The sequence below is a fragment of the Apteryx mantelli genome, chromosome 14 (genome assembly GCF_036417845.1).
Source record: "Apteryx mantelli isolate bAptMan1 chromosome 14, bAptMan1.hap1, whole genome shotgun sequence".
NCBI lineage: Eukaryota > Metazoa > Chordata > Aves > Apterygiformes > Apterygidae > Apteryx > Apteryx mantelli.
Window position 1 is genome coordinate 11,815,097 of NC_089991.1, and position 26,622 is coordinate 11,841,718.

The 26,622-nt window shown below is 41.8% G+C and overlaps 2 protein-coding genes across 8 annotated transcripts; one reads left to right on the forward strand and one right to left on the reverse strand.

The window, feature by feature from the left end:
* Nucleotides 1-1,102: 1,102 nt before the first annotated feature.
* Nucleotides 1,103-9,321, reverse strand: CNOT8 (CCR4-NOT transcription complex subunit 8). Of its 5 annotated transcripts, none has more exons than XM_067305105.1 (7): nucleotides 9,307-9,321; nucleotides 8,087-8,279; nucleotides 6,209-6,402; nucleotides 4,611-4,772; nucleotides 3,635-3,779; nucleotides 2,833-2,943; nucleotides 1,103-2,481 (listed from the first exon to the last, which is right to left on the reverse strand). In XM_067305105.1, exons 2-7 carry the CDS (start codon nucleotides 8,201-8,203, stop codon nucleotides 2,332-2,334), a joined length of 879 nt encoding a protein of 292 aa, XP_067161206.1. In that variant the 5' UTR covers nucleotides 8,204-8,279; nucleotides 9,307-9,321; the 3' UTR covers nucleotides 1,103-2,331. The 5 variants fall into 5 exon arrangements, with proteins under 5 accessions (XP_067161206.1, XP_067161208.1, XP_013809187.1 ...); XM_067305107.1 differs by lacking the exon at nucleotides 9,307-9,321 and adding an exon at nucleotides 9,150-9,227; XM_013953733.2 differs by lacking the exon at nucleotides 9,307-9,321 and adding an exon at nucleotides 8,881-8,938.
* A 608-nt stretch (nucleotides 9,322-9,929) lies between these two features.
* FAXDC2 (fatty acid hydroxylase domain containing 2) lies at nucleotides 9,930-25,821 on the forward strand. Of its 3 annotated transcripts, none has more exons than XM_013953722.2 (12): nucleotides 9,930-10,077; nucleotides 11,749-11,984; nucleotides 13,649-13,769; nucleotides 16,654-16,718; nucleotides 17,291-17,338; nucleotides 20,183-20,274; nucleotides 20,382-20,485; nucleotides 21,229-21,350; nucleotides 21,679-21,884; nucleotides 22,831-22,936; nucleotides 24,062-24,228; nucleotides 25,511-25,821. In XM_013953722.2, the coding sequence occupies exons 5-12, from the start codon at nucleotides 17,291-17,293 to the stop codon at nucleotides 25,665-25,667; spliced, it is 1,002 nt and encodes a 333-aa protein (XP_013809176.1). In that variant the 5' UTR covers nucleotides 9,930-10,077; nucleotides 11,749-11,984; nucleotides 13,649-13,769; nucleotides 16,654-16,718; the 3' UTR covers nucleotides 25,668-25,821. The 3 variants fall into 3 exon arrangements, with proteins under 3 accessions (XP_013809176.1, XP_013809178.1, XP_013809179.1); XM_013953724.2 differs by having other exon boundaries at nucleotides 13,668-13,769; XM_013953725.2 differs by lacking the exon at nucleotides 13,649-13,769.
* The last annotated feature ends 801 nt before the right edge of the window (nucleotides 25,822-26,622 follow it).

Sequence of the window (26,622 nt, forward strand, 5' to 3'; positions counted from 1 at the left end):
AAAGTCCCTGTTTCTGGGGATATCCACAGCCAAACAAAATGCTTTTTGCTATAGTGATGGTAAATTTTAGCTTGTTCTAGGCAACAGGTAGTATCAAGTTCTGTAGGACTGTTGCTATTCTGGAAGTGTCAAAATTGACACCAGCTTCTGAATTCTTGAAAATGCAACAGTATGACCAGTCTTGCAGCTTACTGAAGGCTTTGCCTGTCTTAATAGAAAAATTAAGTCTTCCTGGAAGAGCAAAGGCAAGCAAGGCTGCAAAAGCCTTAGTGAACATAGCATCTATCTTAGTAATTTCTAGCAGCAGCTTTTTAAATACAGGAGAAACGTTCACATTAGGATATGGCCATGAGCTCAGAAGGCTGAATTGAGAAAGCTGACAGGCACAAAATAGACGACTGTTTTCAAAAAAAAAAAAAAAAAAAAAGTAGGAGAGATGGTGGATTTAGATCAAGAACTGTTCCAGGTCATTTAACCAAAATGCAGACTTGATACCAATACCTGATACAGATACTGCCGCAGACTAAAAGTAAAGCTTCAAAGCAACTTGAATAGCAGTAGGTAAAAGCTGGTGGTTATACCCAAAGAAGATCCTTCTGTCGATGTGTTAAAGAGTCTGGTGAGCCTTTTCCACTAACTTGTGGAGTTTGCTAAATTTTGTACAAAGTACCTGAAAACCAGGAGGGGGAGCTACTGCTTAACCAAGCAGCTCTCATCACCTAAGGGAACACCACCACTGTTCAGATGAAGCAGGAAAACTTGACACAGGACAGATGAGCAAAATGGATTTGTCACCTTACAGAACAAAGCTGCACTGACAGAACACTGCCTTGACATTGCTAGCTGTGCTGAGAGAAGAGCAGGAAGAGAATACAAGATTAGTCACTCAAAGAGATTTAAACACAACTTTAGTCAGCTGCTGTACAATAAGCTTAAGAACAGATTTTACTAAGAACTGCCCTAGTAGCACATCATAAACCCTAAGAAGAGAATGAAGCTTAAATATGTTCTCCTCTTTAAGATTCAGGCACCTCTCTAATTCAGATTTCAAGTCCTGAACTTTGGGGATTTTAGTGCTATATGGAAAATCCAAAACAAGGCCTGGTTTAAAAAAATTTATTTTACAAAAATTAAAAACAAGTAGTATTTACAAGCATTTTAAATACCAGCCTTAAACCTTAACTCCTAATAATGAATTGTTTAAGCTTCTTTAAAATGCAAGACAAAGTCAAAATTTTAAGTTTGCCATGTCCAAAAGGGTTGGGTTTTTTTTTCTTTTCTTTTTTTTAAGAAATGTCATTACAGACCTGTTGAAAATAATGTACTAATTAATAGAATAGCTTGTTTTTTTAAAAAAGTCAGAATCCCAAGTTGTTCTTTCATCCTCTGGCTACTTTTCAGATTTTTATAATGAAGAGAAAAGGACTTTTGTTAGTTGTTAAACATGTAGCAAAAATTAGGGGCTGGAGAAGGGGGAGGGGAAAGAGGGAGAAATACTTATCTGTCTGCTGAGTTACTTGTGTTGCAATGAGAAGAACAAAATTTGTATGCCAAGTTGAAGAGCAGCGAAGTCAGAATATTGGTCCAGTCCCCTGTCAAAAGGTCCTCTAGCAAAGGTGAACTGCTAGGCTCTCTTAATCTATTCCAGAACAGTTTATTAATACCCGTAAGACCTAAGCTGAGGCTCAGTATAGGTCAAACCTGTACCATACAGAATTAGAAGCTATGCAGCTGATCAAATCAGCTCCATATATCCGTTCTCACTGTTGTTAAAGCAAATCTCTGAATATTTTTAGCTGCAAGGATTATTTTTAATGTCATCCTTTCCCAAACCTCCGCAGTGATCAAAGGGAGCAATATCCACAGACTACACAAAGATAAAAATAAGCAAAACATGAGGTGAAGCTGTCACCCTCACAACATGCAGAAGTTTTAAAATAAGCTTCCTAAAGCACAATTTGCAAGTTTGTGTGCGTGTCTGTGTCCGATTTCACTGGATTTCCAGACCCTTAGCTTTACTGAACACTCTACCGTTAAGTCTTCCTTGCAGGTTCTGTACAGTATAAAGAGGAAAAAACAGAGGTATACACAATAGTTTGTCTCTTGCCCTTGGTATTAAAAAGATGGCAAGCCACCAATGCTGGCATTAGGAATTCAGTCAACTCCCTTCTTGGTTTCAGATGAAGATGCAGCTTTTCTCTTCAGCAAAACTGTAGGCCTTCTGCAGACTGTATACTGTAGATGCCTTTTGTTTGAGACACTGTTAGGGAAAATGGTTGAGGACAGCAGCTGCCAGTATGGGAACCGTGTTCTGCTGAGGGGTTCCACTTATCACGGCTGCATGTTGTTGATAATAGCCAAAATGCTCATCTTCTCTTGGGCTGAGTCCACATCTTCATTTTGTTTCTGAGCCACTCCTGTGCCAAGGCCATAGAGCCGCCCACAATACTTTGCATCATCGATCGTATCCTCAAAAAACAACTGTAGAGAAAGAAAAAAGGAAAAAAATGGGCATTGTTTAATTGTGCCTCTTAATCAGAAAGCACCTAACGTTAATTAAACAGGTAATTTGAGGTCAGCCACCTCTAAGATGCAGCATGGGAATTTAAATAAGCACAAGAAAGAGGAGTAAATGAAGAAAGTCTGTGCCAGTATCAACACTTCTATGACTGACACTTTGAAGTTGAGCTACCATAAGGCTCAAAATACAAACAAAAAACCCCCAACATTGTGTGTGTTGACATCTGTGGACAGAGCATGGAGAAAGAAGAATCAAAACAGGAACTACGGCCCTCTTGTCTTGCTGCTGAAAGAAGAGGAATACAGCACTACCTCTTTCATTCTGAAGAATGCCATTCCTGTGAGCAGAGAGTCTGATCCTGCCTGGTGTTGTCGCCCAATTCGCTGCAAATCTAGCTGATCTGCCACTTCTTGAAGGCCGCCCTGCAATCAGAACAGAACAGACTTTATTTCCTAAAATCCATCTCTTACCAAAACTGTCACATGCCACGCTTCTCCAGAACGCTGAGTGCAAATATGGCTCTTAAGATGAATTGATGCAGATTCCAGCAGTACTGGCACACCAGCTGAGTGATAACACTGCTGTAAATATTGTTCAAGAACATCATATATATACACACACTTGTGAAATTCTGGTACCTTGATTTCCTACTGCAGATACCCAAGATGACTGTAGATATATTCATAAGTTACAGATGCTGGACCTTTCCCTCCCTTTCAAACAAGTCTGTGATTCAGTAGATAAATTACTTTCACCTTCTGAGCGTTCTACCAGTTAATCAAGCCATGCAATAATTCATTTCAAAAGAAGTGCTTCACCTTGCACAGGGAAGACAAGCATGCGGAATTTCAACTGGCCTCCGAAATCACTGATATGCAAACTGGAAGGTTATGGGAACGTCCCCTATGCAACATGCATATTGATAAGTCTAGAACTGAGGAGGCAGTATCTGTTAGATATAAACTTATAGGTGCCTACATGTGACTTTTAGCTTTTATACACATTCCAGCTTTAATAGACTTGATATATGCAGCAGTTCCGTCATTTGGTTTACTGCTCATTTAGTGTTAACGCCCATTTATTACTATGGGCCTGCTGGGGAGATGCAAGTACCTTGAGATTTTTGCAGCTCTTCATTAGGTACTTTACATCATAGATAGATGGGAAAAAAAGGTTCAAGATATGGAAAAACTCATGTTCCTCTTCTGGTAACCTGGAATCTGTCAGCAGCTTCACCATGTAGCCAAAGTCATAACCACTGAAAACAAAAACATACAGAAGCCAGATAAATAGGCAACAGCTATATTCAGTGGCCTTATCACATTTTTCACAAGAATTTTATATGCTATAGCTTTCAAACCTTAACATTTTTAGCTGTTTACAAAACTCTTGTAGATTAGAGTCAGGATTCATCTTGACCATCTATCTCAATGTAGGACTTTTGACTGCTTCCCTGTGTGCCTCCACTAACCTCTTACAGAACATCTATGCTGTTGGGAAGAACAGACTTTTCTTCTCAACACTGCAAATTTCTGTAGCTATGGGCAACACGGGAAGCAGGAAATCCTAGGAGTATCTGTTGCCACCTCCTCCTCTTCCCTCCAGTCCTTTCACTTGCAAGGATATCAAAGACATAAGAGGCTTTGTAATCAAATTGCTTAAAATGCTACAAGAAAGACACCTCCACTACACAGATTTCTTCCCCTATACATAAACATAAGGCAAAAACTGAAATGAACAACAATGTTGTAAGTAAGAAACAAAAACCCTACTTTACAATACACAGAAGTAAGTGTAGAAATCATATTTCAACTTGTTAACAACTGTTTCCATAGAGAAAGATTGTAAGAGTCAAAGAAAGGATCTGCAAGCAATGCATACACAAAAGTCAGGCCACAGGAAGTGCAAATACAAAACAAAGTGCCAACCGTCCTTACTTCTTAAACTTAGCCTTAGCATCCTTAAAGAATTGCAGAGCTGCTAATTCCTCTCCTTAAAACCTGTGTCAGTCTCCATGGACAAAAGAAGGAGTATTTCAATCAACAAGAGACTTCTCACTTTATAGTGTCAGTGACCCTCTCGGACCTACCTGTGAAACGACAGCCATTTCACGCTGTCACTAAGGACGACCCCGGAAGTCATAAGCAACTCAGCAAAATGCAGAGTATCGATCCCTTCTTCTTCATGCTTCTGGAACTGCAGCCCAGAGCTCGCAAGCAGGTCTATGGAATCCTGAGAGTACATATCCTCCCTGAAAGGGAAAGGCAGCTTCGCACTCAAGATACTAACAAGGCAAGCTCATTTCAGAAAAATGCCCCATGTGCTTTATTTCAAACCACCAGTGACCCGTAAGGCCATCTCTGGGTTCCATGTTTGTCTCTAGAAATTCATATCAAATCAGTTTTCTTAATACTGTTACTGCAACCTAAACTATTCTTAGCAATCTATTCTGCAATTTAAACCAGTTAATAATCCTATTGTTAGTGCAAATTCCAAAGAATACACCTCCATAGAACTGAAGGGCATTCTGAACAATATTGCTGGCACAAGGCAGAAGTACCACATGACAGCACAGAGAAAAGGGAAGTTGTCCTGAACGGGAAGAGATGCAACTCTAAAGCAGCAAGCGTCATTGCTGCCTACATTTTTCCTTTTCACATCACAGCCTTATCTTCATCTCCGATTCCATCTTTGGGAGTGGAAAAAATTGCATACTACTTTGCTTTTCAAACATGACTAAGGAAGTAAGACTGGAATGAGTGATGATGATATGCTTGGTGGAGAGCTGAAGAACCTGACTTCTGTACTACATTGCTTTGTTTGGCATGGTGGGAAGGGAAAAAAATTCATGACAAAGATAGTCATTTGGGGTCAAATGAGGCATTCATAGCATCAAAAATACTTCATTCTCATTTCGATACTTCTAAGGGACTGACAAAGTTGTGGAACTAAATATTGCAACTTTTAGAGTCAATAAATGCATAAACAGAATACATTAACTAAAATTATTGTAATGTTTTCCAGTAACATTTTCATAAAATACTGATTTCCAAAGAATTTGTGCTTTTGCCAGAGAAACACTCTCTTTATGTTTCCAGGCAGCTCTAGTGGTGTATATGCTGAGCTTGTCTTTACAGTTACACAGGAAGGGATTATGAAGTTTGTTTCAGCTGCACAAGGAAATTACACCGTAGAGGAGATGAGAACTACTGCCATACTCCGTTTAACAAGATTCATTCTTTTGAATAACTCTTATGATTTCATCATTTTTTTTCCCTTTAGACCCCAGCTTGTATTTTGGCATGGATCTGTAAGAGGTATTGTCTTCATTGCTGAGGAGAGCATGTCCATTTATTTTTAGAGAGATGAATTAAAAAAAAAAAGTTTATAATGACTATAACATTGTTCCAGAATACAAGTTTAAGGCCCATACAATTATTGGGTATAAGCCATTTAGCAAGGAAAAGGATATTAAGGATCACGTTTAGCAAGGCTTTAACTTCCAGAAGTACTGTAAACTTCTGTCATGACAAAATAGATTCCCATATAATCCCTCTGTATTAGATTCTGAATTTTTATTTCTCAGAATCATTCATCAATGAACACAGTGACACCTGCATTTGCCAAAGGAAAGCATCAGTGCATCAGCAGAGAGTAGGCAATCATTCCCTAGCTCAGAGGACTCACGTAAGGTTGAATTTGAAGTTAAACTGCCAGGTGTTGATTCCAGAAGGATACTCTCCCTTCTCATTTGTGAAAGTTAGGCCCAGCTGGATAATTTTCAGCAGGTCCACATTACACCGAAGGAGCTGGTACTGATAGTCTATGGAACTGCGAAATTCACCAATTGGCCTTACAACAACTCCAGGAAATTCTGTGTCCTAGTAAAAGAGGGAAAAAAATCTTATTGCATCACTTCCTTTATTAGCAGTCTTATATTCAGTTCCACTTTCAAGTCTCAGCACGGAATTCTGTACATTTTTCTATGAGATTACTTACATAACAGAATGCAAAAAGGAAAAAAAAAAAAAGTATTTTAAGCTGCTACGGGTCAGACACTGAAAAAAAAAATCCCTAAACAATTGGTTAATTATTATATTCATTCATTCATTCCAGGTATCCTCTTTCAGTGTTGTTTCTTTCCAGAGCAAAAAGAGTTATAAAATCATCCAATATGCACTACTGTATAATCTAAACATCCCTCTCTTGAAGGACTTGTCCTCTCATTTTCCCTAGATCTACTAAAATGAGCATTTTATATTTATTCACTGTTCTTTTATGTTCTAAATACAAGTTAAATTTAGCACTCGCAGTCTTAATGTGATAGTCCAGATAGTGATAGTATTCACTGTTTTTGAAGAACAACCAACACCTAAATTAATAAAAGCTACTGCCAATCAAAACAGACCTTAACAACAGAGAAACTGTATATTATATGAAAAACATTTTACTTAGCCAGTGATTGTGTGCCATCTTTACTGAAACCTCAAATTTCCAGACTAGTTTTACACTCAAATTTATTCACATAACTTCTACTAACTATCTTAATAAAGAACATATCAAAAAACTTTCATAAGGAATCCAGTATTGTGCATCTGACAACTTTTCTTCCCATTTCTTTTTGTGTCCAGTCTTCCTGCACAGTTATTCATATATGATATCAGTCCAGACAGTAGCACAGATCTATCTAAAAACACTTTCATTAAGATCAAATAGAGCAAAGAAGCAAGAAAGCTTGTTACCAACCAACTGGTGACAACAAAACTGAACCACATTTATAGAATTAAGTGTTTCATTTTTTAATATTGCACACTGTGCAGGGACATGTATTTTTATGCCACATTTATATTAAGGACTTTGCACGTCTTGACGTTTAGAGTCCCTAAGCAAAGTTGGCATAGTACAATAACTAGAAACAGTTATATAATTAACTGACTCCTGCCAAGCAGATGTATACTTTTAAGACCAGAAAAGAAACCATTCCTCCCATCTTTCCCCTCACCTTGAAACTAGAGTTCTCTTTAAGATTCTTGGTCTTCTTAAATAAAACTCTCTGAACACATTTTCATACCTACAGCCAGAAAAATCCATTCTGTAAGAACCAGCATCTGACCGCAGTAAAAAAGGAGACACTCATACAGCTAACAAGTTGTCACTCGCAGGCCTTTTGTCCTACAGTATCATGGCACTTCCCATAGCCAAAAGGAGACAGGCATTCAAAGGACAAATATACTAGTGAAATCTAGCAGATTTAAACCCAGTTGTACATCTGATCTGTTTGAGACATTAGTTTATGCAACAGAAATAGTTAAATATTAAATGATTTCAGATGTCAAAGATGGTTTCTCACTTCCCCACCTCTCATTTGATCTGTACTGAATACTACATTTACTAAAATCCATAAACTGCTTACTACTGAACAGCTTGCTACGTTTTCACCACTTAACTTTTCGCTCAGTTTGGTCAGGGGAAAACACCATTTCTGTCTCAAGAATCAATTTATTCCCCTACCCCCCTAAAAAAATCCCTTGACTGTGACAAAAAGGTCAAGTATAACATACTTACCATTGCTATATAGCTGTAACTTAGAACAATCTCTCGAATTTTCCTCATCTCTTCTTCCAGATTGTTTGCCCATACTTCACAGATAACCTGGCTGTTCTCTGCAAGGGCTGCTGGCATCTTGCAGGGACTGGAGCAAAAGCAGCTGATGTAGAATTCAGCGCAGAATTGCAAGCTGTGTGATCTAATCAGTGTGCTGCATTAAAAAGATAAACATACAGTACTTTATACAAAGAAAGATCTACATATGAAAGCACTAGCAGAGTAAGTCATATTTGTATTCTCAGCCTCAAATAGCACAGCTGAAGTTTTACACTAGGTGTTTTATTGTTTTTATCACTTCTTTTAAACACACTGAAAGAAAAAAAAAAACTAAGCATCTGGTCATGCTACAGGAGCTGATATACAGTTAACAGAGTCCAGTTATGCAAGTCAATAGTGCCTCTCCCTTTTTTCTTCTTCTGGCATAAACTCTGAAACTTTAGGCATAAGATGCACACCAAAGCACTACTGGGATAGTTTTGAAGAACAGTAACAGATTGCTTTACAAATGCTGCTTATAAAGGCACATGCTTCTCTGATGTAATTCAGGAAACATTGAAAAAGGAAGGTCTTCCAGTTTATACTAGCGCCGTTTCAGCAGTACAGCACCTAGGATAAATCACACTTCGTGTGACTGGTTGCCTATCATGTTCTAAAACAACACGGGCAAAATTATTACAGAAATACGCAGATAAGGCTCAGGTACGTCAGCAAGCTCCCGGTATGTTCGCACGAAGTTAGCTGAGGGAACCTACAGCGGGGAGAGGGGCTTAAGGCAACTGGCAGAGCTCTTCTGCGAGCGGCTGCTAGTGGCTCCGGCCCCACAGCCGCGGCGGCAGCGAGCGGGCGGGCTCAGCCGCGAAGGCCGCGCCGCCGCGGGGCCGGCCGGGCCCGCCCGCCGAGGCCTCCCAGGCCGCTGCCGGCCCCGCCGCCACCGGCGGCCACAGGGAGCGGGAGGCCCCGGCGCCCCGAACCCGGCCGGCGCTGGGGGCCTCCCGCAGCGCCCGGGCCGCCCCGCCCGCACCTGCTGACGCCGCGAGGCCCCGCCGCTCCGGCTCCGGCGAGCTGGGCCCCGCCGCTCCTCTTCCTGCGGGCCGCGCGGCCGCTCTAGCCCGCGCTCACCCCCGCGACTCGTCTGCTCCGGCGCTCCCCATCGCCTCCCCTCCCCCGCCCCACGCTACCTGCCCGGAAGCTCGGGCTGGGCCACTCGCCTCCGCGCACGCGCGATGCGGCCGCCGAGAGGGGCGGGACTTCCGAGCTGCTCTCTGCCACCGCCAGCTCTCGCGAGAGATATGGGAAACCCGCCAGGGCGCGCGGCGGGGTGCGTCGTCGCGCGCGCATATCGCGCGCGCGCTCCCGCAGAGGGAGAGGGAGGGGGAGAGGGGAGCGGGAAGCCGGGAGAGCCACGCGGGGCTCCGCCCGGGTTGCGCCTGCGCGGAGCCGTCGCCCTTGTGACGAGTCGCCTAGCTTCCCTCCCGCCGGGACAGCTAATGGGCTCTCCCGAGCTCCCCGCGCCGGGCGAGTCCAAAGCCCGCCGGGGGGCGGATGATGAGGCGTCACGTGATCTCCCCCTGAGGGACCGGTCCCTTCGGGCCGCGCCGCTCCGCGCCGTTACCTCGGCCCCGGTCGGGGCTGAGCCGGCCCCGCGGGAAGCAGCTGCCCCCGCCCGGCGCCCGCGCCGAGGGGACGGGCCGCGGCGGGGCCCCGAGCCCGCGGCCTCCTCGGGGCTGGGGCCGGGGCCGGGGCGGCCTGACCCGGCCCGGCCCGAGCGGCTGCGGCCGGCGGGGCCGTGGGACGGGAGGGTGTCTGCGGGGGCCGGCGGGCGCTGTGCCCTGCGCCGCAGCTCTGCCTCCTCGTGCAGGGTTGTTGCTCAAACGCCTGCTCTGCCTGCGAAGTTTTATGCTGTTTTCTTCTGCTGTTTAAGTTACATTAGCAACAGAAGCTAACATCAGGTAAAGCAGCCTCGTGTAACGCATCTTGCTGCCAACTCTGTTGCTTTGCTGGCTGATGCTGCCGGCAGATACGCAGTTTGTTTGGAAGCTTGTCTAGTTATAATTAAGCTGAGGTGGTATCTCATCTCTTCTAGACTGCCAGCCGCCTTGGGCGGGTTTGCAACCTAAAATTCTGCAGTTCTGGTGCTGCTTCAGAGTTGTTACCTGCCTGTCGTTTGGGTTCCCTTGGAGTCTTTCCTCCCCTGGAACCTCAGCTATCTGCTTACTGTTTTGATACAAGTATCTAGATGAAAAAAAAAAAAGTTCACTATCTTTCATGTCAGACATATTTCAGTGTCCCGGGTTTAATAGTCATACCTCAGCAGAAACGTGAGACTTGGGAAAGTTTTATTTGAATACTGCTACTCTCTATCAAGTGACCTTGATGGTGTCAGCATCTACTGACATCAGGCAGCATTTATTGAACTTCATTTTAATTCAGAGTTTATCTTCTTAGATGATAGTTACCGTTTTGTCTTCTCACCTTAGACCTGCAGTCTTTAGGTCATGTAATTAATGTATTATGCAACATGCTAGACTGGCAGAAAACAATCGCCTTTCTTCTTGTGGTCACTTGAATTTGGGATCTTGGGTAAGGGAACATATGTTGTTATCAGGTAAATACATCAGGCTAGATTACAGCACTCTGTAAATATAGGATTAGTTTCTTCTTTTTTTCACCTGAACAGTTCAGAGTAAGATATGTACTTTTCTTGCTCATAAATCCAGCTCTTGAAGGTATGTTGAATCCAGGCAAAAAGGGAGGAAGAATCTTCTCAGGACAGAGAAATATGCATGCTTGTTACTCTAATTGAAATATGTTGCAGGAAAAAATCAGTTGTGATAAATTATGCCTGTATGTTTAACAGTTTGCATCTAGGTTAGAAAAAATAAAAACCTAGGATGTTTGCAAGTGCGGTGGTAGGAGTTGGAAACAGACCTTTTGCTCAAGGAGAACAGAATTTGTGGTTTTGATCATGGCTAATTTCAGCTGCATACAAAGGGAAAATAGCTGGAAAAGGCAAACTGCTCTTAAAATAAGTAAGTCAGTCCCGTAGTTCTTGAATTTGGCAGTTACCAAACTTGCTTCCAGATTCAGCACTCCAAAACAGGTTCCTGAAGAGTCCTTCCACCCTCTATGCAGCTTTGTTAGGACCACACTAACAAAACCGGTTATGTGTAGACATAGTGCATCACAAGGAGGATTAAAAGGCTTTAGCTCAACATCTTCATATTAGTCGGTATGAACTGCGTATTCTGGATAATGCCCTTTTCAGCAGTAGAAATAGTAGACAGCTTATTTATGGAAATCTTAAAATCTGTGAATTCAGAGTTAAAAGATGTAACTATTGCTGAACATGTTTTAACTGTAATAGCAAGGCCATCATTTCCATTTTCCTAACACTTGTGTTGTTCCAAAGGTCTTTCAAAAACAAACCACTGAAGTATTAGGTCGCGCACACATGCCCTCGCAAATGGTTAGAAATATAGCTCAGTATACAGGGAATTAATGATCAGGTGAGATGCATTAACTTCAGGATTCATCTTTGTCATTAGAGAAATTAGCATGGTTTTATACTATCCTTTATGCTAATTCATAGTGTTTCTCCTTCTAATGTTTTTTACAAACAGCAAAACAGACAGTGACTACTACAAAAACTGTGGAGAGTGAACAAAGAGAAGTTATTTTATGAAGTGTCTGATCAAAAATCCTTTCCACTGAGAGGAAATCAGTCTTCTTGCATTCCTCAAACACTGGAGGGTTTTGTGATGAAGATACCAGTGCAGGGGCACAGGCTAACCGACAAATAGAAGCAGCTTTTAGATAACCACCAACCTGGACTAGATCTAGACTTGCAGCCCAGAAGGTAAATGACATTTATGTCCTTATAAGACTAATATACTAGTTGTCTGTTCCTATTGGGTGTAGATCTTTCAGCTGTAACCTGTGTCTGATTTGAACAGGTTAAAAAGAAACAACAAGATCTGCAAAATTCACTGGCTTTTCACCTACTTCTGGATATTGGGTGAACAGTCCTCCCAGTGCAAGAGCCATTCCAAATAAAGATCAGCTCAGGACAATGTTCACATGGCACCCCTCTCTTGAAATGCTATTTTCACTTCCTCTTCTGTGTCTGTGCAGATAGTTTGAAGGAATCACATTCCTTCCTGTTGAGTCTGCTGTACAATAAATAACAATTAGTAGCAACCTCTAAGAATTAGAAACTCTTTCCCCACTAGGGAATAGTTAGAATTGGTCAAGAGAAAGTGTCAGTGAAAACAATAACACAGTCTTAAATCTGACATGAAGCAACAGCATGTTTACTGCACTAAGAGGACAAACAGTATAATATCCGGAGGGGAGTTCTGGGGATACTCTCCTTCCAGAAGTTACTTGATAACAGCGTAGGTATAGTGCTAGGTACAAGAAAGCAGGCACAGGCAGCAAGGCACTGTCATTATTCATGCTTGCAGACCTCTCTGCAGTTCTAACCACTGCTAGCCAAGATGTTGCTTACAAAATAGCAGTATATATTGCTTCACCTGTCAATGCACCAGACCAGGTTAACTGGGAGGGAGAGGAGATATTCCTTGTTTTTCTTTGTGTGGAAAAATAAATCTGGAAAGTTATGGTGAGTAACACCCTCACTTCTCAGAGCTTAGTTCGTAACAGGGCACTGTATATTAGGTAAATAGCATATATTGGGGCCGCATCTGCATAAGAAGGACAAATGCTTCTGCAAATTACATCTTGCTACCTGCAATACCATAATTACAGACTTTATGGTCTGTAAACATATTTAAACACAACTGAGTACATTCTAACCTATTTGCATCTTCTCCTTATAGACAGTACTGATACATGTAACTGGTTTGAGACACAGTGTAACAACAGAGTTGGTGCAATTTACAGAGACAGTGCAACACTTACAATGAAAACTGGACTGCTGTTTTTTGCCAGATTCCCCAATAACCCTTACTGTTTTTAACAAATACACCTTTGACTTACTCAGGTGCACTGACACTAGCTATTTTGTGCTCAAAACATGAGTTAGTGCATTATAAAAAATACTAATTATTAAGGTGTAGCTGGCTTTTTTATTCTCAGATATAACCATTAACTCTTGATGAAAAACTCTCACCTGCAGAGATGTATTCCAAATGCTTAACCGAGTGACAGTGTGTGCCTATGCAAAGGGAACACTGCCAGTACTAACAGTGACATGGCACTGGCTTCACATGACTTGTCTGGGAGGGAACAGCCAGCCCTTGCTTGGAAACACACCCGTTGCCTTTGCCTAAGCTCTCATAAAAGTTTCCGCAGAGGTAGTGAAAGGTGAGGAGTTGAACTCTGGGCTCTGAATATTCACAAAGGAATTCTCCTAGGCTACAACCAGCAGGAGGTGAGCAAAGAATGGGCAGCCAGAGTTCAGGGGCATGGTAGCTTGAAAATATGTGATAGAAACTTCAAGGAAATAATTTAAAGGCAATGTCATGTATCTATTTGAAATATGATTGTAAGCTTTTCTAGGAACTCTGGCTGCTTTCAGATCTGGGCAGTGCTTGGCACAGTAGGAGACCCACCAGACACGAAGTATAATCCTGTGTCTGCCCATACAGCGTGGCTAATATGCAACTTTTGGGGTGACCAGGTAGGTTGTCCTTAAGTTTTCATTTCTGTGAGTTCTATATTTTCACAAATAGTTGTAGCCTTTTTTTTTCCTTGGGCAAAGTTGCTTTCCACTGCCTGTGTGCTGTAAGGGTTGATTCCAGTGAAGTAAGTTCTAAAATAGAAGACTCAAGCAGGAGGGAAAAAGGCGTACCAAGCAACCGCTAGGCAGTCAGTCCATCACTACAGATGTATTCTGTTGTTCAGCCTCTGCACCTGCCGGCAGCATGACTATTTGGTTGGTGTCAGAGCAAGACTCACATCCTGGGTAAGTATATGGAAAAGTGGGCACCTGTGCAGCCAGAGCTTGGGACTGTCTTGGCAAGAGAAAATATAAGAGGACAACAGATGTGGGACACAAACAATAATGTAAATTTTAAAACAGGTATAAAAAATTTGGCAGTTCCTTTTTTTTTAAGCTTTCTAAAGTTATCCTTTTTAGATTATGTCAAGTATTTTAAAACCTGACGTAGACAGACTAGCTTTTTCTGATAACTGAAATGATAAGTTCAGTGAAAACAGATCTCTTACTTAATAAACAGTTGTTGGAGAAATGAAGAAGTACTTGGGAATAAAAATTGTATTTTGTATTACAATTCTTTACTGACTAGTATATGTTTTCCCTTTTACATCGAGAGTGTGATTGGCAAAATAATTATTTTTACTTTATGGTTGAGAATTTGGTTTGAATCAAATTTTATATTAACTAGTTTAAAATAACCTAAAAGGAACTCTTTTAAACAGCATCAGTTCTATGTAATATTTTGAAATGGCTGCAGCCAACCAAGGGCTTCATTGGTTGGTTCTGGGCTGTCTGATGTGCCAGCATGAGTTGAATGCCAAGGAGTTGGACGGATTTTTGGTTTGCCAAAACAGCATGGTTGGTTACATGAATGCTTCTGCTAATGTATTTGGTATATTCTGAGTCGGAAGAGACAACATTATGCAACAAAAAAAGAATGGGTAATGAGATGCTGGGGAAAAACATGATCCATCAAAATTTATCTTGCTTTAATGTAAGCAATGTAAGATTTTATTCTGTACATGTGACTTAATAAATGTAGCATACTGAGATTTTAGAGAGAGGGAGGAAAAGCAGACATGGCAGCATTATTTCAAACTGGAAGGCTTTGACTAAGTAAGACTTCTGTCATAATTTGATAATTTCAAAAGGAAGAGAACAATAAATGTGACTGTTATTTTAACTCTTCCAAACTCAGAATGTAAGACAGGATCAAACAATGATTCTTTCCCTTCATAAGAACTTGAAGCAGAGTCACACTCTTCACTGTGCTCTGCCTTCTAGCCTTTTGCATGCTTAAGGTTTAGCAGAATTTGACTTAGCACTGCTGTATGGAGTCGTTTTGGAACATCACCTTCCAACAAGCTACTAATAGTAATCAAGTAACCCTTTTATATCTGTTTCTCTAAGATCCAGTGTTGTCTGCTACAAGATCATCTGAAGACAGAAGAATCTCTTTAACCACAGAAAACTATAGCCAACACTATTTACGCTACTAATTAGACTAATTTCATATTGCTGTTTTCAACTACATATCCTGGGTGGTTGTAGAAAAGACAGGGAGGTGCACAGCAAAAGAGCAAGGGGCAAAGGATGCAAGTTATAACAAGGGAAGTTCTGACTAGATACTAAGAAGAAGATTTACAGTGAAGGTGGTCAAACACTGGAACAGGTTGCCCAGAGAAGCTGTGTAATCTCCCTCTGTGGAGCTGCTCAAAACTTGGCTGTTCAAGGCTCTGAGCAACCTGATCTAACTTTGAACTTGGCCCTATCCTGAGGAAGGAGTTGGACTTCTGGAGGTCCCTTCCAGCTGCAGTTATGCTGTGATTTTATGTAATGAAGTAGAGCATCTTTAAAGGATATAACTTGTACAAGGAAACTTAGAATAGAGGCTGGAATGGAGCAAAGCCTAAAAAAGGAATAGATTATTCAAATTCAACATATTTCAGCTATTAGTAGTGGGGTTTTTAGAGACAGTAGGCACACCTGCACCGAGAAGACCTGTGTGACAAGATGTGAATATACTGTATGTTGCATAACGTAAAATACATCATCATGATCAGGAGGTCTTTTGCAAAAGAAGATGAGATCAGTTTATCCTGTGGCAAGTTATTTACACTGTTCTGTTCTGACTAGCAGGTTATTTCTGCTTGTTACTCATAGGTATTCTTCATTGGGTATGTTAGAGTCAAATTGTATTCTTTTCAGTAAGGTTGTGGTTGGCAAACTTGATATATTGGAAACGAAAACATATGGATGATCTTGTAGCCTAGTAGCTCACAAAGTCTAATAGTGAGGAGCTCTAGATGTAGGGAAAGAAAAGAAGTCCTGGAACGCTGTGACTTCCTTAACACATTCCTGTTTTAAGCAATAGCACCTCAGAGCACTTCTCACACTACTCTTTTTGGCACAAAGTTAACTTGTTTATTTTTTTTAAGGCTGCTACAAAAAGCTAGCATTTCACATAGAGCATATACAACCCTAGTGTCGAAATAGGGATTTGGGAATTAGGGCTTAGGGTTTCTAGTGTCAAATCACTTTTTACCTAATTCCTTTTTTCTTCCCAGAATTGTTTAGTATCAGTTGCTTCCACTGAAATGACTAGTTCGGTGAACTTGCCTCATCCCTTTCTGTCTACAAGTAAGCAGAAGCCCAAGTTGGAAGAAAGTGTCTGATTTTTATGTCATGCCCTTTGACCTGCACACTAACATATTGTAGGGAAATAGAGCTGGAAACACTTGAAAATAAACAGCATTGCATTTGTAAGAATGTACCCAGAAGGCTATCAGTTCAAAGCTAAGGTGTCATCTCCTGTCTAATACAAGGACTTTTTTTTTTTTGGTAGTGTATTCCTCCTTTCTGAAGTGCTGCAAAAGCAGTATTCCCAAGAGGCTTGCTAGAATCATAAAGGTAATACAATATCATCTTTCTAATGAGTTTCAGTCATTATTAACCGTAGCTGGACTTGAAGCAAAGATGATTATCTATCTCCCTTATCATATTCTCAAGTTCTAACACACAATTCTTTGGCCATGTGAATGAAGGGTGTGTGGTGCTCTACTGTGTTAATTCTTCATGGCACAGATTCATGTTATAGTAGGATTTTTTTTTTTCACTGGTGTTAGTTTAATAGCATGTCTTCATTATGGAAGAGTGCATGTCCCATATCATCATTTGCTTGGCATGACAGATCAAGGGTGGAAGCTGTGTTACAACACACCAGTGCAACAGTCAGAAACTTTGGTTTTAGGTGTTCTCCCATTCTTTTTGTTACCCTTGCATCTCTGTTTGCCTTCTGGGACAATACTAACACACTTCAGGAAATATGGGGCTGAAATAAAGGTGGGAACAGAACAGGACAGAGCAAAGATTTTACAGTTTTGCAACTGAACTGAAGTTGCAGGGCTTTGCTGTTTTCAGCAGTGTATTTTTCCACCCTCCAACTGTACAGTGCTCACTTACTTAGATCAATTTTATTTCAGATGAAAAGAGACTCTGGATATTCCACTGTGGCTGAGCAGCGGAAGCAGGTAAAGACTCAAAGGTCAACTTTTAAAGGAAGCGTTATGCAGGTGCTTTGGAAGACCAAATGTATTGAATCAGCTTCTAAGAGAAGTGGCAAACATTTCTGTGTTATGATCACTTTAGCACAACTAGGAGCTCATCACTTGTCACTACAGCAGCATTTGCCCAGCATTTTTTTTCCCTTCCAGTGGACTGTAGCTACAGCACCAAGTGGTGAAGAGCCTGTTATCTTTGCTGGCATGGCAAGAGACCACAGCACTCCCATGTAGCCACAAGCTGGGCCATCTAACTAGGCCCAGTCCTCAAAGTGGTCACATTAAACAATACATTTCCTAGTTGGTATGCCCTAGTTTCTTTATTTGCAGGTAGCAATGCTATTCTGTACTTCAGGAGTTTGCCAACTCATGCAAGCCCTCTAAGGACAAGATCTCAGGTGATCTGTGGATCAGAATTTGGGAACCACGGTACTGGAGCTGTTTTAGCATAAAGAGAAACAGGGTGTTAGCAGGGAACTGGACTTGATGAACAGGATTTTTTTAAATGTAAATCTGCTTCTCATGTAATTATATTGAGTGAGGTTCATTCACGTAATCACTTCCTCACATGCAATAAAAGCAGAGCCTCAAACAAGAGTTTCTAGCCAAAGGGCTTTTAAAATAGCTTAAGTGACAAGCTTTAGCAACTCTGCCCTGTCTCAAAGCAAGACATACATAGTCTCAGATGTGTATCAGGAGTTATGAGTTTTTGAAACTTTGAGATCTTCAGCTGGAAGATGCTAAAGTGTCTGAAATACTGCTTGGTTTAACTAAAAATTCTGACACTACGACATTAGAACTTTTCTTTAGTATATTCTTTCTTCATCACAAGAAAATGGATTTATAGGACACTATTTTGTTAATGTGCTCTAGGCCTTGTATAGCTTTTGTAACTTTTTTTTCCTAAAGTATACATAGATAGTACTACAGGGTCTAAAGATTAAAGAATTCTTACCTTATGTCAGCACGCATGAGTTGTCACATGGATGGAACTGGAAATATGAAAATGCTAAGAGAGCAAATCTCCAGCCCAAAATCCAGCACACGCTATCTGAAGCTGGAATAGATAACTCTTCCACCAGCCTTGCATTTCTAGTTCAGTACACTCAGTGATAATGGTGGTAGCTGATTATATTGCTTTTAATATAAGCCTATAGGGTTCACAAACCTAAGGCTGTAGGGCAAGAGTCCTTTAAATTACTTCCTCCCCAGTTGGTAATTTGATAAAAACCCAGATGACAGTAACAAAAGTTTGTTTGTTTTAATGAGGAAAGTTTCTGTGCTTATCAGCAAAGTTTTATCCCAGGACAGATAAATATTGCATAAAGGTTCTGGGCAATGATGGTAAATATTCTGTAGCTGTTTTACAGAATTTTAAAGAGCTCTTAAAACTGAAAGCTGTATAGAGAGGGTTTCTCTGTATTGCATTACTATAAACACACCTGCACTCAACATTTATTAGTGAGCTGCCTCTCTTGTTTGTCCTCCCTGACAGGAGACAAACAGGACAGCAACTATGAATCATGCTATTTTTACTCCAGTCTGTTTTTGCAGCACAACAACACAGTTAAGCAGGAAGGACAGAGTTGCAAACAAGACACTAGCTGGTTATTACACTATATTATTTTAGAATTGCATTGATTTTTTTTTTTATCCTTTACCCTGTAGATAAATATTATGGATATTCACTCAAGAAAACCCAAAATAAGATTTCTGGACTCTGGAAACAATTCCAACTTGGACTACTTTAAAAGACAAATAGTTAATTACATATTTGCCATGTCTTTGCTGAACAGCTTGATTTTGAGTTTTTGAATACTCAAAATATATTGAATACAGCTTTTTGAATATTTGTATTACTAGACTCAAGAGGTCCCATGGATCATTTTCTGACTCTTGCAGTTGCTCTGTATAGTTAAAATCCTTACTGTGATAAAAGAGTCATACAAACATCACAGGTGCCTTTATGCTCTATGCAGGAGCATTTAGTAGATAACATTTCCATGACTGAATCCAGGAATGCAAAGTACTTCTTACTTTTCAAAAGTTCAGTATTTTAGCTCCTTGCAAATGCATAGCTGCTCTGTACAGATGGCACATGGTACCTACTAGCCAAGTTGTACTCTTAGTACTAGAATTGGGTTGTATCTGTGATGGGCTAAAAGCACAGCAAAGTAAATTATGTAGGGAGAGGTAATTTCTCATACTAGACCTTTGTTATTGTTGGGAACAAAAGGCAGACTTCTGGCTACATGAGTCTGTCTTCAGAATCAATCTATCTTCAAAGCTAAGAACGGTGTTGAGAGAAGTGGTTCTGAATTAACCGGAGCTGTTAATCAGGGCATCCAGGCACAAAAGTTCTTTGTTACTGCAAGGGGAAAGTGTATTACACAGTGGGAGGGAGAATATACTGGCAGAGTGAGAGAGGTGATAGAGTATCATTCCTTACTCCCAGGTCTTCTATTCCTACTGCTCTGAGTTATCCAGAAGCCCCAGATAGTCCTCTAGATATTGAGAAATATGCCCAATAAAAACAGGGAGGGAAAAAGTCAGTGGTCCTTTCTCTCCTTTTAGTTATTCCAGAGAAATTCCATGTCAGTAACACCTCAGGTCTGTGTAGGCATGGCAGATGGATGTGTGCATGCACCCACCACCAACACAGTGTCCTGCAACAACTTTGTTACTGTGTTCTTTAGAGTGTTTGTGAAACAAAGGTCGTCCTATGATGGTCCGCTTTATCTCCTCTTTTTCAAATCAAAAAAAGGCTAGTGTAGGACACAGCAGCACATGCTTACTGTCGTTGCTTGCTCACAGGAGGAGAAGGTCTGGGATACCACGAAGATCACTGCCTTTGTCCTGGTTATGGGGCTGCTCATATTCACTGCCTTAATGAACTCTGTTTCTTGGTAAGATTATTCAAACAAAAGGCCTTGAGGAGAAACATTTTTTTTGGACAGAGATGGGAGAAGTGGTTGATTAAAAGATGAGTGACTAAGAACACTTATTTCCACAGGTATGTACAGAAGATCTGGGAGACTTCAGGCTATTTCTGGCAAGCAAAATGGCTAAAGCTCTACTACTATTTTGAGGGAAGGGAGTGGTCCATCTTCCTCTTTGGTGAGTTCTCAGGTTAACAACCCTCTACTGTATGAAGGATGCCATCCAGCTATTGCCTCTAGAAGAGGGACATGGACATGCCTTCCCATACTCACTAATCCCCCACTGAAAAAGCGCATATAGACCTTAAAGCCATCCACAACTGGCACAGTGCAACTGTGCTTCCTTTGGACTAGCTCATCATTAGATACCTTATACAGATTAAAAATTTGATGTTTTTGCTGCTGCTGAAAGCACAGAAATGTCTTTTCTGTGAAGCCACGCTCTTTGCTCCTGTGAGAGCTGAATGACTCAGTAGAACTAATTACTGAAAACTAAAGCAAATCAGTGAATTTTACTCCTGCTGTAGCACCTATACAACTCTTTTGTCTGTCACTAACAGTTGGTAAACAGGCCTGACAGGGATGTTGCAAGGTGCAAGGATCAACTCAGCCATGTCCAACTTATATTTGAAAACCACCCCTGACAGAGAATCCCACAACCTCCCAGAAGAGCCCTTTCTAACCCTCAGCTGTGGCAAGTTTCAGCCTAGGGGACACTTGCATACTCTGACTTCCTCACTATCTCCTAGGTCTTACCATGGTGTCAGAACCTACCTGTATTCCATTTTAAAGCACCTCAGGGCAGGGAATGCTCACCTCGCACAGCCAGGCCCTTCTGGATACTAGTCCACTGTATTTTGTTTCTAATTTACCCCTATCTCCCATTTATTCACATATCTCTAACTTTTCCTCCTGTCACAGGGGCTGCACTGGTTCCTAGCCTTGTTTTCTGGAGTTTCAATGGAATCCTTATGGTGGCTGATGTAACAGGAAAACCAACTTTTATTACTCGGTATCGCATTCAGCTGGGCAAGAATGATCCTGTGAGTATTTCTCACTGTGCCTCTTCTGCTGGCTAAACACTTCCTGCAGTCTCAGGCTTAGAGAGGAGAGGAGAACCTGTTAAGCTCTTCTCTTTTAAGGAGATAGGACTCAAGAAGAATCAAGTTGAGTCTTGTACATCAACTGCATAGAGGAAGGCAGATCTTATAATTATGCTGCTGATCAGATCTGGATTATTTGACAACTTATTAATAAGTAGATGCCCAAACTTATATGAAAAAAGCCTATACATCTTAAAGCTCTTTATTCTCCCAATTCAAAGCCACATTGCTTCTGATGTAGCTTGAAGTCCCGACTTCTCTTTTGCAGGTGGACACAAAGAAATTGCAACAAGCACTATACACAGTGCTGTGTAATCAGTTCTTTGTCTCCTTCCCAATGCTTATGCCCATGTTCTACATCATGAAATGGTGGGGCAACACCTTCAGCAAGGAACTACCCACCTTCCACTGGTTCCTTGTGGAGCTGAGCATCTTCACCTTAACAGAGGAAATTCTCTTCTATTATTCACACAGGTGAGCTGAACCCAGGAATGGGACTCTGTCCCTATGCCTTTAAGCTTAAGAACTATACCCCTCTTTTATGACAGCAATAGGCCTGTCCCCAGTCTTCCACCAGTCTTGTGTTTAGTGGGAAGACTTACAGGTACTGGTAGCCACCTTTACTTTATGAGGTTTTGGTGCTGGGATACTACATGTAACTATAATAAGCAGAAACATTTTAGGTACAATTACAGATGTGGAGCAGCTTGGAGGCTAAGGAAGAAATGAAGCAGCTAGCTTTATACAAAAGCTGTAACCTAACTCCTTAAAAAAAGAGAAGAACAAGACTGACTATCCTGAAAGAAAAAAGCTCAAGAGATCAATGACTGATCTCCCATTCACTTATACAGCACCTACCAAACAGGGCCTAGATGTTGATACTGTAGGCCTTCTGAGTGCTGGCACCAACATTAGAGGAAAAAACTAAAGCAGGGAAGAAAAAAAACCTTCAAGACTGTGTGGCAGTAAGCACAGCATGCCCAGAAATATGTAGATTTCCCTTTTGGACAAATGCACACAGAGAACCTAAAAAGGCCATTTCTTGCTAAGGGCCTATGTAACCTAAAATCCTGTCTCTAACAGTTGTCAGCAGGAGAAATTTAAAATGGTGAAAATAAAGTGAGTCTTCTCCTGAAAGGTACTCCCAGGTTTGAGCAAATCAGTCATTCAGGGACTTTGAGTTATGGGACGTGTCTGGACTTCTGTGTTTAACAGCAGCCAATGGACGCATCCATTGAGTGAGGGCTCAATGCCAGAGACAGGGAAGCCAAGAGTCCTACACTCTTATTCCCAGCTGCTCTAAAATCTCTACATTAAAGAAGAGGTGTGAGCAAGTCCCCAGCAGAAATTCAGTGTTATGTTACTCTATATTCCTTTCTATGGGGCTCAAAACCAACATTTCTCTGTTTTCTCTACTTAGGCTTGCTCATCTCCCTCTCCTGTATAAGCACATTCACAAGAAGCACCATGAATGGACAGCCCCCATTGGTGTGGTCTCCATTTATGCTCACCCAGTAGAACACATAGTAAGTGGATTCTCCCATGGTCACTCTCCAGTTCCTGCATGGAGTGTGATTTCCATGGGATGAGGAGGAGTGGTAAAAGGAGGAAAGCAAGTGTGCGTTCAGAAGCATCTTTCTGAGGAAGAGAAAGCTAAGCTGCATTTCCAAGAAGCCTAGCTATAGAACTGTTACACTGTCTGTTTATAGTGTACTCCACTAGCTTTAGGAGTACAGATCCCAAGGCCTCCAAATAGGGAAAATAATAGAGAAATAATTGAATGGTGCTTCCTTGAGCACAGCAAGACATGGGAGCACAGATTTTCTTTAGTGCGAGATACAACATTTACACAGTCTGAGTTACTGCATGGACTCAGCCTTCTGTCATGATTTCCATGCTGGTGGCTTAGATCTGTGTTTGTAAAACTCCTATTTCCCAGTTCTGCATCAGCCAAGATTTCTCATGAAAACACATCCTACCTTTAGAAGATTCCACTATTCCATTTCTAAGTACCATCGCCTGTAACAACAGTCCTGGGTTGCAGCACCAGCTCCATGAACTGTAGCTACCACAGTCTGCCAAATTGTCAATCTTTGGGCAGCAAACTTACTTTTTAGATTCAGGAGTCCAGCTGAGCCTAGCTGGTGTGCAGTAAGCTTGGTCTGGGCAATGACAGCCATTTGTGCTACTGGTAGTACACAATGAAGTGATGCAGTTGGAATCATCACATTGCTACCTTTAACTGCACATGCCCACAGGCCAGTGTTCTTTTTGAGGTAGGTTGCCCAAGAGTAGCTTCAGCATTCTTCCAAAGTGAAGGTCACATTCAGACCTCGGACTCTAGGAGGAGTTATTAAAACTGTACTGTCCTCACACCCCTTCTTTGAGTTCACATCTAAATTTTAATACAAGCTTAGGGAGCTGGGACCATTGGTATATTCTGCAGCAAGTATAACTCAGTTGCCTCAGAGCAAGTTATTTCTTTGATAATGTTAGAATTTTAGTAATGCATTTGCAGAGGGATCTTGCCTTTACAGTATTTGCACAAAACTAATGCAATGTATCATCCAGGCGAAGCAACTCAGCTCCTAGGAGAGGAATCTGCATTTTGTGGACCTATTAATGAATTAGAGTTCGCTTCTCGTTTCTAGCTCTCCAACACATTACCTGTCATGGCTGGCCCGATGATCATGGGGTCTCATATTGCTTCAATCACAGTGTGGTTCTCCCTGGCTCTTTTAACGACAAGCATTTCACACTGTGGCTACCACCTGCCCCTCCTACCATCGCCGGAATTCCACGACTTCCATCACCTCAAGTACGTGTGGGCACTGCTCAGCTTCCCCTTCCCCTCCTGCCTGTCCACTGTCACTGCTGACAGGCAAAGCTCCTTTTGAAGCTCAAATGGTTTTGTATAACTCATGTATGAGCAAAAAAAAGTCTCCAGTTCACCTAATAGAACAAATGCTATCAGTTCTTCAAACAGTTACAGCACAAGTCTGGATTTCAGAGGATTCCAACTGATCTCCTGTGCAACTGCCAGCCACCTCCTTGAGATCTACATTACTCCATCAGCTGACTTGGAAACTTTCAACAAAGCACAAACACAGCAGCTGAGGCTGCGTGTTTCAGATTTCCTAAGATTACATGGGAGGAAAGCACATACCATCTAAAGTAGCAGATATCACCTGGCCTTCCCCAGGACAAGCTCAGGGTCAAAGATGGTTCTTTGCAATGTCCTTCCTAGAAGCTTAGAAAATACTGCACAGGATCTAGAATAAAGAGAGAGCAAAGGCAAATTGCATAGCTTATATCAGCTATGCAGAAGGAGCCTGCCTGTCTTTTTCCCCATACACTGGGATTAGCAGCATTCTGATCAGATATCTAGCCCAAACAATCACAGTCAATATCTCCTGGCAAAAATTCTCAGCAACCTTTTATACTAGAGAGAAACACACTAGAGTGTTTCAGTAGGTTGCTCAGAGATACGTACCAAAGCAGTGGAGGAATTGTTCCCAGCTTCCAGATGCGCATTAAATTCATCAAAAATTCATATTCCCTTTAACATATTTTGCCTCTCCTGCAGGAACAGAAAATATGGCAGTTTTACTCAGCCTAAGTGCAGGGCAACGCCCAAAACATAGAGCCAGCTCTTGTTATCAGTCATTTCCTCTGAAGCTCAGCTCGTGTCAGGACATGGATCACCACAGACCTCGGGCTCTGGGCAGAATGGCTGTGCCAGCTGATGGCTTCCACAGTGCTGGAAGCACAGCGGCTGTGTCTCTAGGCAGCCTGGCCCCGAAGTACACAGACATGGGCAATGTGGCCTTCCAGCTTACCACCCAGCTACTCCTGCAGCTCTGAGCAACCCCAGAGAAAGACAGCTGTTGTTCAGCAGGCTCATTTCTGGTAATGATGCAGTGAGCAGGAAAGTTCCAGAAGTTTCACCCAGGCTTGAACAAGTGTGAAAGATAAACCTTTGAGGGAGGCTGGTACAGTAGGAGAAATGACATGAGTGGCTCATCCAAGGAGGTGGAAATAGAAAGGGTGAGGTAACCTCAGTAATTTCCAGTGATGTCTATCTTCTGTTTGGCTGGCAGGTTCAACCAGTGCTATGGAGTCCTGGGACTGCTGGATTATCTGCATGGAACAGACACCCTGTTCAGACAAACAAAAGCCTACAAGAGACACAGAGTCCTCCTCAGCCTCACACCGCTCTCAGAAAGCATCCCTGATTCTCCCAAGAGGGCGAAGTGAGACCTACCAGCTTGCAGTTCTTGCACAGCCCAGTGACCAGGAGAGCTAGAGATAATGATTTATGCCAAATAGTATTTTAATGGGGAAACAGGTTATTGTTCTTAAGTAACAAAACCCAAAGCTGAGCTCAAACATGCTGCTTGAGATTCCTGCACTTGCTGCCTGTGAATTCCTGTCTAGGACACAAAAACCTTCTCTAGAAAGGTATTTTCAAAACAAGTTTAGGGTTTTGTTTGTTTGTAATTACTTGCATTGTTCCTCGGTTCTGGCTGCCTGCACCCAAGCCAGATGTGTTCTAAGCCACATGGTTGTTTTGGGGGTTCCTGTACTCTGATGAAGGTCATAACACTTTTTCACAGGCCATACTTTTGGCCATATTACTAGTCTTTCAGCTGCATGCTACAGAAATATCAGTAAAATTACTAGAACTACACACTGTAGGGATTCAAAAGCACTATTTCACTGAGACTCAGCTTTATCCGAACTCAGAATGCCTTGGATGCGGGATGATTTGTCCTGGAACCCCAAGAAAAGGCAGTGGGGCCATGGCTTTAGAAACACTCCTCTATACACACCTCAGAGGCTCTAGCTTCCTATGAGCAGTGCCTCAATGTGCAAGACATTAGTACAGATCTGAATTAAGGACTGTCACATCCTCAACTCTACAACCTTAATCCTGCAAATGTAAAGCAAGTTTCTCCCACATGGGATATGGCAAAGCACAAGTGGGAGCACTTGTGCTTTTACTGTTAAAACAATTGATATGGGAGAATGAAGGGAATAAGAAGCCTCCAAGTCACTGCTCCCATGGGAAGGTCCCTTCAGTCTGGAATCTACATGACCCAAGTCCTGGTAAACCACCTCCTACTGCTGAGCCTTATCTCACTTCCCACACACCAGGAGGCAGCACAAATCAAAGTGACAAACTATGGAAAGGGACTTTCATAGGGGGGGG